The sequence below is a fragment of the Solanum tuberosum genome, unplaced genomic scaffold (assembly GCF_000226075.1).
Source record: "Solanum tuberosum cultivar DM 1-3 516 R44 unplaced genomic scaffold, SolTub_3.0 scf00706, whole genome shotgun sequence".
In the NCBI taxonomy this organism is placed as follows: domain Eukaryota; kingdom Viridiplantae; phylum Streptophyta; class Magnoliopsida; order Solanales; family Solanaceae; genus Solanum; species Solanum tuberosum.
In genome coordinates this window covers 43,738-57,485 of record NW_006239626.1, presented here as the reverse complement: position 1 = coordinate 57,485, position 13,748 = coordinate 43,738, and the positions used below count along the sequence as shown (strand labels likewise).

Sequence of the window (13,748 nt, the reverse complement as noted above, 5' to 3'; positions counted from 1 at the left end):
CCCCCCCCCCCCCCCCCCCCCCGCGCAATTTAAGGAAATAACATGACTAAGAGAACAAGTAATAGCAATTACGCACAGTCTGAACCTCATTCCTCATGGGATCGACCCTAACCTTTGTTAGGTTCTTTATTTAGACGAAAACCACTTTATACTTCTTTTAGAGGTATAATTTGAGTGTATCAAGTCCCAAATCAGGTGTCAAATTCAAGTCCTGAATAAATCATTGGGGTCAAGTCTCATATCCCAATTCAGAAGTAGTATCCCGAGTCAAGTTTTAGGATAGATAAGATAGGTTTTAAGTCTAGAGTTGAGGTCATATCTCGACTTGAAAGTTAAGTCTTGGGTCGGGATTCAAAGTCGAGTGTTGGATTCGAGTCCTACATCGATTGTCAAAGTCAGATCCAGATTAAGAAGTCGTCTTGGTTCGAGTATTGGGTCTTGGTTCGGGTGTCGAGTTCTAAGCTGGGGTCGGGTCCTAGGTTAGATGTGGAGATTAGATTTCGAATCATTCATTGAGGTCAAGTGTTGATGTATGTGTCAGCATTAGGATCGGGTCTAGTTTGAATGTTGGTCCCGAGTCAGGAGTTGGTGTCGAGATCTAATCCCAAATCGATCATCAAGGTCGTGTCCAAGTTTGTGTGTCGATGTCGGAGTTGGATCTTAATTCGAATGTTGGATCCGAGTTTGGAATTGGAGTCAGGTCCTAAGTTGGATTTTGAATCGATCGTCGGGGTCGTCTTCTTATTCGGGTGTCGAGATCAGGTCTAGGTCAAGTGTTAGGTTACATGATTGGATTCCGAATCAATCACCGGGATCGTGTCCTAGTTTGAGTGTCAGTATTGGGTCTTGGATTGGTTATAGGGGTTGATTTTAGAATCATAAACTTTTTTCTTTAAAAATATTTTCTACTCTTTAGCCAAACACAAAAAATATTTTCTAATTTTTTTTAATCATTTTTGTAAGTTACACTTTTTTAAATTCACCGATCAAACATTAGAAAATATTTTGGGAAACTAAGAAAATACCCCATAAAATCAAAATAATTACAAATATGTACCTCTTTACATTCATACCCTAATAAATAATTACACTATATACCCCCACCCCCTCCCTAATTTCACTTAACTAATACTAAATCAATATCATATGTTGTAATGGTATCACTGAAATTGATAATTTCGCTTAATTGATACTAAATCAATATATTTATACTGTATTGGTATCATTAAGGTTTCTTGTTTAGAAATTACTCATTAGTCAATGATACTATAAGAGCAGACTAATACTATACGAGTATATACTCTTATAGTATCATTGACTAATAAGTAATTTTTAACAAGAAACCTTAATGATACCACAACAATATATATATACTCTTATAGTATCATTGACTAATAAGTAATTTTTAACTAAGAAACCTTAATGATACCACAACAATATATATATACTCTTATAGTATCATTGACTAATGAATTAATTTCTAAACAAGAAACATTAATGATACCACAACAGTATACATGTACTCTTATAGTGTCATTTGACTAAATGATATCATTACAATATATGATACTAATTTAGTATCAGTTAAGCGAAAATTATCAACCTTAATGAATGGGGGTATGGATTGAACTTATTTTTTTTTTAGAGAATGAGTATTTCTTGAATTACTTTGGATAGGGGTATGAATATGTAATTGTGTTGAGTTTTATGACTCATTTATGTAGTTTACCCAAGTATTGTTTTCACTCGCCAATCAAACATGAGAAAATAAGTTTAAAACCACTTGTTTTCCAAGTTCCCAATTGTAATAGTTGGCATTCAGTATAGTATATACATATAAGATCCCAATTGTAACAGTTCATATTCATTGATTTTCACAATAAGATATTTCTCTCCTCTTTCTAAAATACTTTTTAGCCATCATCTTATTTGAGCTTCGCTCCTAGACCAACCGTTTCCATTCACTTCTTGTTTGCGTCAATTGGTATAGCAGTCCCAGTTTAGTAAATGTAAACACTTTTTTTTTTCTAGATGTCATCTATATGATAGCAAGTTGTTGCAGGAACACATATAACTAATTTGCTTGGAATAGACAGGAATAGCAGCTTAGCGTAGATTGGACTAAAGTGGAAGAGAATGGACTGTTGCCTTCCAACCTTTAAGAAGAATATTCACGCGATCTATGAAAAACTGCTCAACCCAATTCCCAAAACGGCCATGAATGGAGAATAGAGATTCTTTCACGAGAGAGGAGAATGCCGTAAAAGATTATTATATAGATATTGGTATGTCATTAAATTTATGTATCAATTTGGAATACAAATGCAACAATGACCACACAATCTCCTTCCAGTTCCGCGGCATAAAAAGACTGCCAACCTTAGGAAACAAAGATACTTTACAGCAATATGGTGCAAGGGTCATTTGAATACCTTATCACATTTAGCAGTCTGCATATGCAAAGGAAAAAGAGGAAAGTACATAATATAATCCACTGATCTATGGACATACATGCCCGGAGTTGAAATCAATGGTCATACAGTTAAAACACTCTGTACAATCAGGTTTCAACTGTGGTCATTCGCTACTGTTTCTTTCATCAGGAAATTTAATGCAAGTAAAGCAGCTCCTACCGCAGGCTCCACCTGAAGAATTGTGTGACAGAAGCATTAAACATAGGAGAAAATTAATCAGGAAAATTAAGACGATAACAGTTCCCTGGAAGAAAGACGAAGCTAATTTAAGAAAAAATGGGTAAAGTAGAGAAAAAAGAAACTTGTATCCTGCTTACTTTGTTATTCATCTGCATAAGAAACCGTTAACAGATAATGTAGCTATCTCAGATATCAAAGGAGAAAACATGTCAAAAGGATTCACAAGACGGGACCAATATTTAGCTTTTACCTATTAGGTTACAAGAATTAATGGAATCTCACACCCCTTGAAAAGAATGAAGAGAAGAAGCAAAGAATTAGAAGACTCGTATGCTTCTTAAAATCCGTTTTTTATAGGTAAACCAATCTTTTTATACGAACAATGGTAAGCAAACATCTTTTTCTTTACCACAACATATTTGGAAGTTCCCTAAATAGCTTTATTAGTAGAAGTTATGTTTGATAGTACTCTAAGTAGTTCCTATACATGTAAATTCTATGTCGAAAAGATTGAGGAAGCTAATTTACATCAAATATTAGATACTTTAACTGTTGCACTCTAAACCCATCATTTCTTTTTAAACAAATGAAATGAAAAAGAATGGCAGTGGTACTTTTTGATTTATATCACTTTTATGTAGTTTTTACACAAACTTTTATTTTTACAAAGTTACAGCAAAAAATTAGATTTACCCTCGAACTCCACATCCTTTCATGTTTCCTATTTCTTTTTCAGGATGGAGAGACTATATATTGCATTTCTGAGGGAAGCCTAATGTATTTGAGAAGTCTAAGATAGCTATGAGTTAGCTGTGAGCTATATAAAAAACTTAAAGCTTCTAAATTGCTTTTCCTGGGTATCTAAAATGCTATTTCCAAATCTATCATATAAGCTTTGTATTATTCGCTTGAAAGGATTTCAACACAAACATTTCCCTTAATGCATGTAGAGTAGAATTTTGGACGCATAACAAAGTAACATCTTTCACTACGCTAAACCAATCATATTTCATTAGTCCTGTACTCCCTCATTGCACTCGCAGCTCCAAGCCTCCAACTATAACGGAAGATAAGGAGCACAATAAAGCGACGCTCTAACAAAGACTGCACAAACAACAGAAAGCAGGAAAGTATGGCAATATCAACTGAAACATTGAATGACAACCAAGATTGCATTTTCCTTCAACTAACTTCAAAGAATGCAGTATGAAAAGAATCTCTTTTCCTACCCAATGTTGTCGTTAAAAACTGGACAAGACTCAATCATACCGAGAGAACAGTACTAACCTTTGGTCGAATTATACAAGCTGCAGGATAAGTCTTTAAAATAGAATTAGTAACTTCATTCCCTATATTCCACTTCTTGTTAGCTCCAAGTACGCCTCCAACCATAACAACAGGGAAGGAGCCTTTCCCATCTGTAGTTGTCAACATGCACGAATTTGATACCAAAAGGAAGATAGGAGAAAGGCCAGGAAAGGAAATTGAAAAGGGGAAATGAGACAAATTAAGAGAGAAAATTAGACAGTTTTAGAGAAAGAGATGTAAAACCCTATCAATTCATCAGCTTTTCATCCAGTGTTAATACAAAGTAGGAGTATACAAGAGTCCTGTTTATCGAATAGAGAGCCTTGAACAAGCTAGAATTCTTACCAGAAATAAGACTCCATATCTAACTACTCCCTCTGTCTCAATTTATAGGACACACTTTCCTATTTAGTCACTCCCAAAAAGAATGACACATTTCCTTATTTGACAAATACTTAATGACACTATCAACAGCTTACCCATGTTAGGAAAACAACTGACTTCTGGAATGAGGTATAGATAGGAACTGAGATCCTGCAAGAGAGCTTACCTGATATTTTCACTTTAGTCCTACACCAGCACAGAGCCATGGCAGAACAGCAGACAGACAAGGGATGGGGCATAACTTGCAGAAGAATACCAACTGATTGGGAGCTGAGTAGGGTCACTTCTTTCTACAATCTGTTGGAAACTTGGGCCAATCTGAAGGAAGGGTTTAATAGTGGTGAAATGGTCATAGTAGTGGACTAGTGGTGTTTATAAAGTGAATGTAGCCTATAACGACCTAAATCAATCCAATTACCAAATTGACGAGTGGCCCTGCTGGAAACACATTTGGAAGACCAAGATACGTTTTAAGGTTAATTGTTTTGTCGGGCTTCTGGCTTCTGACAAGAGAAGCTGTTCTCACCTAAGGGCCAAGACAACCTGACGAAAAGAGGGATTACTATATTCCCTAGATGCAGTTTATGTGGGGAAACTACTGAGACAGTGAGACCTTTTCCAACATTGCAAAATCACAAGTCAAATATGGAGGATGTTTCTGGCTCTCAGAGGCATCACATGGACAATGCCAGGAAACCTATCAGTGACTTTAGCAAGCTGGGAAGAAGCAGGATGGGAGGTTAGAGACAGCGCTAGATGGAGAATTGTACCACCTATCATATGGTGGACAGTTTGGAAAGAAAGGAATTCCAGATGTTTTGAGAATAGGAGCAACTCATTGCAGAAGATAAAAGTGAACTGTATTCTGCTCTTTTGTTTTTGGTGTAGACAGACACACTCAAAAGAAACTGTAGAAATTCTAGATGTACTAGACTCCATTTAGGAGATTAGAATAGCTTCAGTTTCTTAAGAGTCTTTTTGCTGTAAATTGGGTTCAGTATACCGAAGTACTGAGTTTGTTTTTTTAACATTTATAGAAATACAAAGTTACCAACTTCAAAACAGAACAAAAAAATTACCCATGTTGGGTTCCCACTTATTTAGCAAAAACTCCACAAAGGTGTACTCTTCTATTTAAAGATTCATTTATTTTAAGGATAATTTTGGAACATTGCAAAGTCTTCCCATATCTTAAACCCTGTGCCTAGTCAAACTCATAAAGTGGGATGGAGGGAGTAAAATATAAGCATACAGAAAACAAGGAAATAGTGACAATGGCCTAAAAGAAATTTAGATTAACATCTAATCTAAACCATAAAGAAATGTATGCAAGTAACTTAAAAATACATAAAGAATAATCTACAGATCTAACAAAAATCTCAAGAATATAGGACAACCCATATTTTTATACTTCATAATTTTTTTATTCTTCATGAGCTACATAAAAGGGTATTAGCATAATTCCAAGGATTCCCAAATTAATAGAGGAATCTCATCTTCAATGATTCAAGGCATCAAGAAAAAAATGTCTTTATAGCACCACACCCAGCCAACATTAACTCATAGTCTTTATCAGTTTTGAATACGAAGAAACAAGGGTCTTACTTATAGAAAGAGAGAGCACAAAAGTAAGCTAATCAAAGTGAAGATGATAGGAAAAGATGATAATGGCATGAAATATTAACTGAACTTAAAAGACCTAAACATAATCTGTAATTTAAAATATTACTCCCTACGTCTCATTTGATGTGAGATAGTTTAACTCGGCACGGAGTTTAAGAAAGAAAGGAAGACTTTTAAAACTTGTGGTCCAAAATGAATGATAGAAATTTGTGTGACTATAAATCATTTCATTAAGGGTAAAGTAGACATTGTAAAGTTAAATTGTTACTTAATATAGAAATGTGTTATTCTTTTTAGGACTGACTAAAAAGGAAAGTAAGTCACAAAAATTGGAACAGAGGGAGTAATATATTTATCAGGCCAATAATAATATGAAAATCATCTGCAAATCTGAAAAAAATTCTTAAAATCTGCAACGGCTCGGCTCATCTTCTTCAACCATAGAATTTCGCATTCTCTCTTAGTTACCTCAGTCACAAAATTAGAACGAGGTGTGAATAGGCGAGTACTAGCAGGATTTTTTTATTTTTTTTTGCTTTTGATACGGTAAATAATTTTACTGATGTTTAGACAACCTGTATACAAGAAGTATACCAGAAAGTATAGAACCTACATCAATACTATGTAGAGGAGAGGATAACAAGCAAAACGTAGCTGAGTAGACATGTATCTCTTACATTGTCATTGATCATCGAGGGTTTAAGTGCATGCAAAAAAGAGCATGATAGAAACAAATAAAATTAGAACTTTTTTATTAAAATCAATGTCAAACCTTCCCCGGCCAAATGTAGTCTCTGGACAACAGCTTTGACACTTATAGACAATTCTTGAACTGCATTATGTAAGATCTCGTCAGCAACTTGATCACCATCCTCCGCACAGGATACAACTACTGGGACAAGTGCTGCAATGCGAGCCCAAGATGGATCTGCATAGGTCCACCTAGATACCAAAAAGAATGAAATGAAATAGCTGAAATTTTGTTCTCAAGCAAATATTCTTTAATTTTCATCAGTTTATATGGTTTAAATGTTTCCCAGGGTGGGTTTCATTCATCTACAATCCTTTCCCTAATGGAAGAAGCTGGAGAAGGCACTTCAAATGTCCATCAACTTTGACGCATCAGTTTAGAGAAGATACCCTATGAGTTCGTCTGGAGAAGAAAGACCTAGTGACTGTAGAATACAACTTGAGAGCATTGTTTGTGGACCTCGACCATCATGAGCCCTCATCACTGCAATCAATGCCTGAGCTGCAATCCCATAGCCACTGCACTATCAGGAATTGATAGTTATGATCATATTCAAAAAAGTAGCAAATTCACTTGTGGCATAATCTTTATCAAATACAGCATTTTCTGTGTTCTTTCTTCATTTATTCATTTGTTTACTTATTGTTCTCTTTCTTTTGCAACAAACCTAAATAAGTGTATATCCTGAACAGTGAAACACTATGACATGAACACAAAAAAGAACATAAAGGGCAGTTTGAAAAAATTAGTAGTGTTAGGGGTCGTTTGGTAGAGTGTATAAGAATAATGCAAAATATAGTGTATTAGTAATGCTTGTATTAGTTATGTTTGCATTAGTTATGATGAGATTTTTTTTATGCAATGTTTGGTTTGGTGTACTAAAAATATTATGCATTACATAATTTTTTTAGAAAAAATATTTTTTTACAAAAATACCCTCCAAAATAGAGTGCAAAGGATGTAAAAAAAGTTTTTGAGGGAAAATTGTGTCTCTAATAATGTTAATGCATGCATTAGAACCCATTGCATTACTAATGCAAAGAAATAGATGGTATTAGTAATACACTCTTCAATACACAATAGAGTGTATTACTAATACAAGCATTAGTTATGCATAGGTTAGAAAAGTGTACCAAACAAGGTACTAATAATACATCAAGCTAATGCAAGCATTATTTTCTCCAATACACTCTACCAAACGACCCCTTAGTTATCAATTATTACAGTAGTATTCAGCCCTATCCTTGATCTGGGGCTATTTCGCCTCAAAAACACCAAAATGACGTACAAATAAGGTACAGAAAACAAACAAATTAAAGATCCTTAACTGCTTTGTGCTAGGAGTATCCTAACCCAAATGTAACTCATGGACAAGTGCGAATTTGAACAAATCACTATAGTCATTGAGAAATTAACAGAAAACAAGCGAACAGTAGAGTACATATATGTGTTCTCAAACTTATCAAAATCCTAAAACCAGCATTAGATACGACTCATTTTTTCAAAGTCAGTTGGATATTTTCTCCTTGTAAATTTTGCTTGAGATGTACTTCAAGAATGGACATCCGTCGGATTTAGAGTATTGAATTTTTCACTCTTAAAGAGCTCTAGAAAAGTAATACTATTCTCTTTCAATAACCACATGAACTAGAAACAGGCATCAAAGCAGAATATCACATGTACTTACAAAAAGCTTACCCCAGATAAATTTAGGTGAAATATGGTAACCTGAGTTAATTCAATCTGTGGCAGCCCAATTAGGTGCCAAAAAGCATCAAGGGATATCTCTTGCATCGATGACTTACATTGACCATGATGCTCAGTGCAAGGTTTAAATTTTATAATGCATCCAATGACACCATATCAGGACAAGGGAGAAATGAGCTCAGAATCCACTTCAATGTGATATAACCAATCATGTTAAGGAAGATAGACACTATATCAATGAAAAGTTGGACACGTAATCATAATACCAGCCCCGAAAATTGGGATCAATTCACCATGGCCTTAACCAAGGGTGTAGTAGGAGCTATTCCATACAACCTCATTGAAAGCTAGGCACATGAAATATGACATTTGTGACAAGCTTGAAGGAGAATCCAGAGTTACTGCCAATTTGAGATGCACATGGAAACTGAATGCAATTTGAATATGTAAATAAAGTTGCTAAAACAGAGAATACAGCTCTCTGATGTCTCTTCTTATTCCTTGATCATTTTTATCTCTTTCAATTGTCAAATTAAAGTAGCTATTACCAAATTCATAAGTCAACCAGAATAAGGAGAACAGAGTATCATTTCAATGTCCTCAACCAATGTTGCTCGGACTCTTCATAGTCATCGGGTACTTGTCGGACCCTTCAAAAGTAGTGCATTTTGAGGATCCGACGTGGATGCGGCAACATTTTTGGAGAGTCCGAGCAACTTAGTCCTCAACTAAGATACACAACTAGTAAAAGAGTTAGTTCAAGTGCTCCAACAGGAAAGAACTAAGCTCTCTAATTCAGAACATATTCTGAATGAGTTTAGATTTAAAACGCAACCTCTGAGAACCAATAAACTCACTAGAGTCCTATACGTTGAAGTAAAATAATCTACAAGGACACAAAGCCAGAATCCAGTTCTAGTACAAAGTCCAGCTCCAATCAAAAGTAGAACTGTCATCTATCCAAATCGCTTTCTATATTTACAAAATTCTTTACTCATGCAACAAGTTCAAGATTTCTAGTTTAGCCATCAGTTGGCAAAACACGCATAACATGCTAGATGAACATCTGCCACTGTGCAAACAAATCTGAAAATTCAACTGTTATTCAGAACATAATAGCGTCCTCACCAATGATGCAATTTACAATATTAGCAGCATAGAAAGCTACACCGCTAAACTTTACCAGGCATAAGGAGACCTTTTTAAGACCAATTGATATGCCAGAATTTTACATCAGCAGAAGAATATTTTTCTTATGACAAAAAAGGCAAAAAGCTAAAACAAAAAATAACAATTAATTTCCAGTATATATTTGCAGAATATATTTCTCCACATATTCGTCTTTTTCAAGTTATGGGGAAGAGGAAAACATAGAAGAATACGTATCTTTATGAAAAAACATGAATACGCACCAACTTTACCTCCCCCAATCACCCAAAACAGGCCCTGCACCAGCGGCCCGAGCTTCTCTTCCGTCTTCAGTAAATCCATAAGAAATGCTTCCAGTACCAGCTATTAAAACACAGCCATGCAGTTTTCCCATCGTGCCACTTGCTAGAGCAGCCACGGCATCATTCTGAATATACAACTTAACATGAATTGGGAAAGTGCTCCTGTAAAAAAATCATAGTTTTGACAATTATTTAGTGAAATGTATATACATTTTGAATAAATTTTCTAAATACATCGTTATCACTACTATAAATTATTGTGCATATCAAGATCCGAATGCACCATAGTTTTAGAACAATTAGTTTAGGGTCCAAAATGTCCCATAATTTCGAAACAATTAGAGTACAAGACACAATTATGTGAAATTGCTTGCTAAAAATTAGCACTACTGAAGCTCCCAGGCGATAGTTCATTGACGAAGATAGTACAACACGGGATGTAAAAAGGTAAGAGCACATCACGAGTTCAAGTTCTGGTTGGTGGGCCAAGTCTAATATTTGAGTGGAGAAGGGTAGAGGCGGGACGGAACCCTTTATTCCACCTAGTTTTGAAGCTGGAACAGCAGAATTCTCAGTGATTAAAAGCAAATGTCAGCAGCCTAATATTGATACTAAATTCAAAAGTTGCATACAAGATTGACTCCACAAGCAAAAATATCTTTTAACAAATGAGCGCACGGAGCAAACCTCAGCCAGCCTAATATTTTTTCCTGATCCGTTGAATGGTTCACACCGGATAAACCCAAACAAATCGCTTGAACAGCTGACCGTTTGACACCAGCATCAGACAGTGCTTCTGCTATAATCTTTTCCAGTGTTTCTCTAGCTACATCTTCTGTAAACATCAACCGAGAATGATAAAGAAACAGAAACTCATATCTATTAGGAATCGAGAACATTTCTGTCTTATGACATTACTCCAATCGTAAGGAAAACACTTCTAGCAGTTGATTTAACAAACTTCAACAATTGAACAACAGTTGAAATCCAGACATACACAATAGTATTCTGCTCATAGCATTAAATTTGAATCCAATATAATTAACTTGCAATGATGACCATTCATGCTCAAAATAATCCAAAAGGCATGTTTAACAAATGACATAATAATTCAAGACCTTAAGCTTATGGTCAAGTACAAATATCCTAATGTTTACATATATAAATTTTGCTTCTGATTTTGACCTGCTTAATTCCACTATGTAAGCTTTCCCCAGCTTAGTCAGTCTCAAGTGCAGATAAAGAAGGATGGTTGTGGCAGGTGGACAACCAGCATAAATATAGCATAACTATGATGACCCTTCAGGGTGGCCCAGTGGTTTGGGCTTGGGACTTCCATGTTGGAGGTCTCAAGTTCGAAACTCCTTACCAGCGAAAGCAAGGGGTTTGTCTTCTGGGTCGAGCTCATCGCACCGGGCTTGCCTAGTACGGGTTACCTCTCCTATGTGGTTTGCGAGCTATTGCATAGGAGCAGGGGTTTTACCCTGTGCGCACCCAAAGGGTAACGACTGCGGGTTTCCCTTGTCATAAAAAATAGCATAACTATGATGAATCCTCCGAACACTCGATTTATTTGGATTTGGAACATCCACCCACGTACATACGACAATAGATTGGGCAATGGATATCAAAAGTCCTACGAAATACCCACTACTAGGAGTGCGCTCCCAAAAGGAAAAAGATGTGTCTGTCAGGTTCAGTTGACCTCAACTAGTGTGGAATTAAGAGATAGTTGATTGATTAGTATGAACTACTTCATTTCTTTCTACCTTCTTCCCTGCCCCACCCGAGAAAGCACAAAGAATAGTTGGACTCTACATTTTAGATACCAAAAACTCAAAAAGGTCTTCCAAATTATTATTTTCGAATAACTAACAAGCACCCCAGAAAATAAAGCAACCAACATATCACAAAAAAAAAAAAAAATCCCTTTTTCGCTTGAATTATAGCAGACACATTCATATATTGAAACCCTTAAATACAAAGCAGCAATTAGGTCTAATCATCCATTCTGCTGAAATTGGCCTGCTTTATCAATAAATAATATTTTCCAATGAATTTAAGGGTTTCTGAAAAGGGAAATTCTGAATTGTCCAAATCTCACAAGTAAAAGATATATATACCTCCAACACTATTAAAATTAGAAGAGCCGGCAACGGCACGGCCGAGAATTGGAAGTGGATCAGGGAGATTATGGATATCGGAAAAGGGAAGAAGTGGCATGCAAACACACACAGTGGAGGTAGTGCCGCCATCTACACCCAACATCACCTTGCAATCATCAGATTCTGAACCCATTTTTACCAACAACAACACCAGTTTCAATGGGGGAAGGATTAAGATATTTTAGGATAAATATAGAATACGATTCGAATTGATTTTTTTTTCATTCAATATATACACAAATGGGGGTTGTACTGTGAACACCAGTTGACTTCGATTTTCGACTGCAAAAATGATAGTAAAACGGTTGCTTCACGTGCATAATGTTTTAATTTGTTATCATAGTAAATATACCATTCAAATTATAATAAATTAAATATTATGTTCCCTAGTGATAATGCAGATGGTTTATACTAATAATGACGATAATGATTAATGCTAGTGATTACGGTAGACATTGAAATTTTGTAAAGACGTGTCTAATTTGAGTTGAGACTCAACAATGTGTGTTCAATTCCAACTAAGGGCCTCATTTGTTTTCATTAAGATTAAGATCTCTGAATCTGAATACACGTCTGAACATTAAGATTTGTATTAAGAGCTAGGTGTCTAGATCTGAATACACATCTGAATATTAAGATGCGGTCTACAAATCTGAACACTAAATGATTATTGTTTGTCTTCAATATCTGAACGTGCATATGTAATCAAACATTATATTAATAAAATGTTGTAAAAAATTCATTTCAACAAAAAATATTACTTTTTGATTAAAAAAATATCATAATCATCAAGCATAACATAAAAAAATCACGAATAAAAAGTATTTATAGGCACAATATAATATCAAAAAGTTCAACAAGTATGATAAATACTAATTGAAAAATAATAAATAAGGTATCACATTATCAACGCCTAACATATATTTGGCTAATTAGAAAACTAAAGAATTCTTATCTTTTTTCCGATAACCTTAATCCATTTCTCTAACTTGTGAACCACTAACATCATTCATGCTTTTTTGTAGTGGACACTCAAAATATACTAATTTTTCCATATATTCTTCAAATGTAGGTGCACTATTTTTTTAATCAATTGTTCTTTTCTTCCCCAATTTTTCTTTCCAATTGAAACTGAAGATTGGGATGGAGAATTATTAAGAGCTCCATTATTTTTGTCACCAACTAGTTCAACAACAATAATATATTAGTGTTATCTCACAAACGGATTTGATGATCAAAGTGTTTCAATAAAATTATTGGCCTAAGACAAAATTCTAATAAGAGACCTCAAATATGTATACATAATTATTATTTTTAATTATGAATAGTATTTTTTTTCACTCAAAAACCTTGATGAACATCAATCACTAAAAATATTATTGCAGCAAGTGTTCTTGACAAACATTAATATTACACCCTAAAAAAATTATTAATATAAAAAAAATATTTGTAAAGATTATGAAAACGTACCAGTTCAAGAGGTAAAAATTGGTGTTTGATTGAGAAAAGAGAGGAAGAAAGTTAATTTGTAGTTATGAGAGCAAAAGTCACGCAAAGACCGAGAGAGGTGATACAATATTATTTTATAACTTATTAAATAAGTCTAAATGGTGTTAAGACTCTCCTACAGATCTTAAGACTCTCCTGCAGATCTGATCCATTCATACCTCTGTTATAGATTTTTTACAAATTCCTGCAAATATAT

The 13,748-nt window shown here is 34.8% G+C and overlaps 1 protein-coding gene across 2 annotated transcripts; it reads right to left on the bottom strand.

The window, feature by feature from the left end:
- Positions 1–2,256: 2,256 nt before the first annotated feature.
- On the bottom strand, positions 2,257–12,336 carry LOC102583958 (N-acetyl-D-glucosamine kinase-like). Of its 2 annotated transcripts, XM_006366941.2 has the most exons (7): positions 12,002–12,333; positions 10,566–10,713; positions 9,849–10,040; positions 7,110–7,238; positions 6,742–6,911; positions 3,942–4,072; positions 2,257–2,645 (listed from the first exon to the last, which is right to left on the bottom strand). In XM_006366941.2, exons 1-7 carry the CDS (start codon positions 12,174–12,176, stop codon positions 2,568–2,570), a joined length of 1,023 nt encoding a protein of 340 aa, XP_006367003.1. In that variant the 5' UTR covers positions 12,177–12,333; the 3' UTR covers positions 2,257–2,567. The 2 variants fall into 2 exon arrangements, with proteins under 2 accessions (XP_006367003.1, XP_015160677.1); XM_015305191.1 differs by lacking the exon at positions 3,942–4,072 and having other exon boundaries at positions 12,002–12,336.
- Between the last annotated feature and the right edge of the window lie 1,412 nt (positions 12,337–13,748).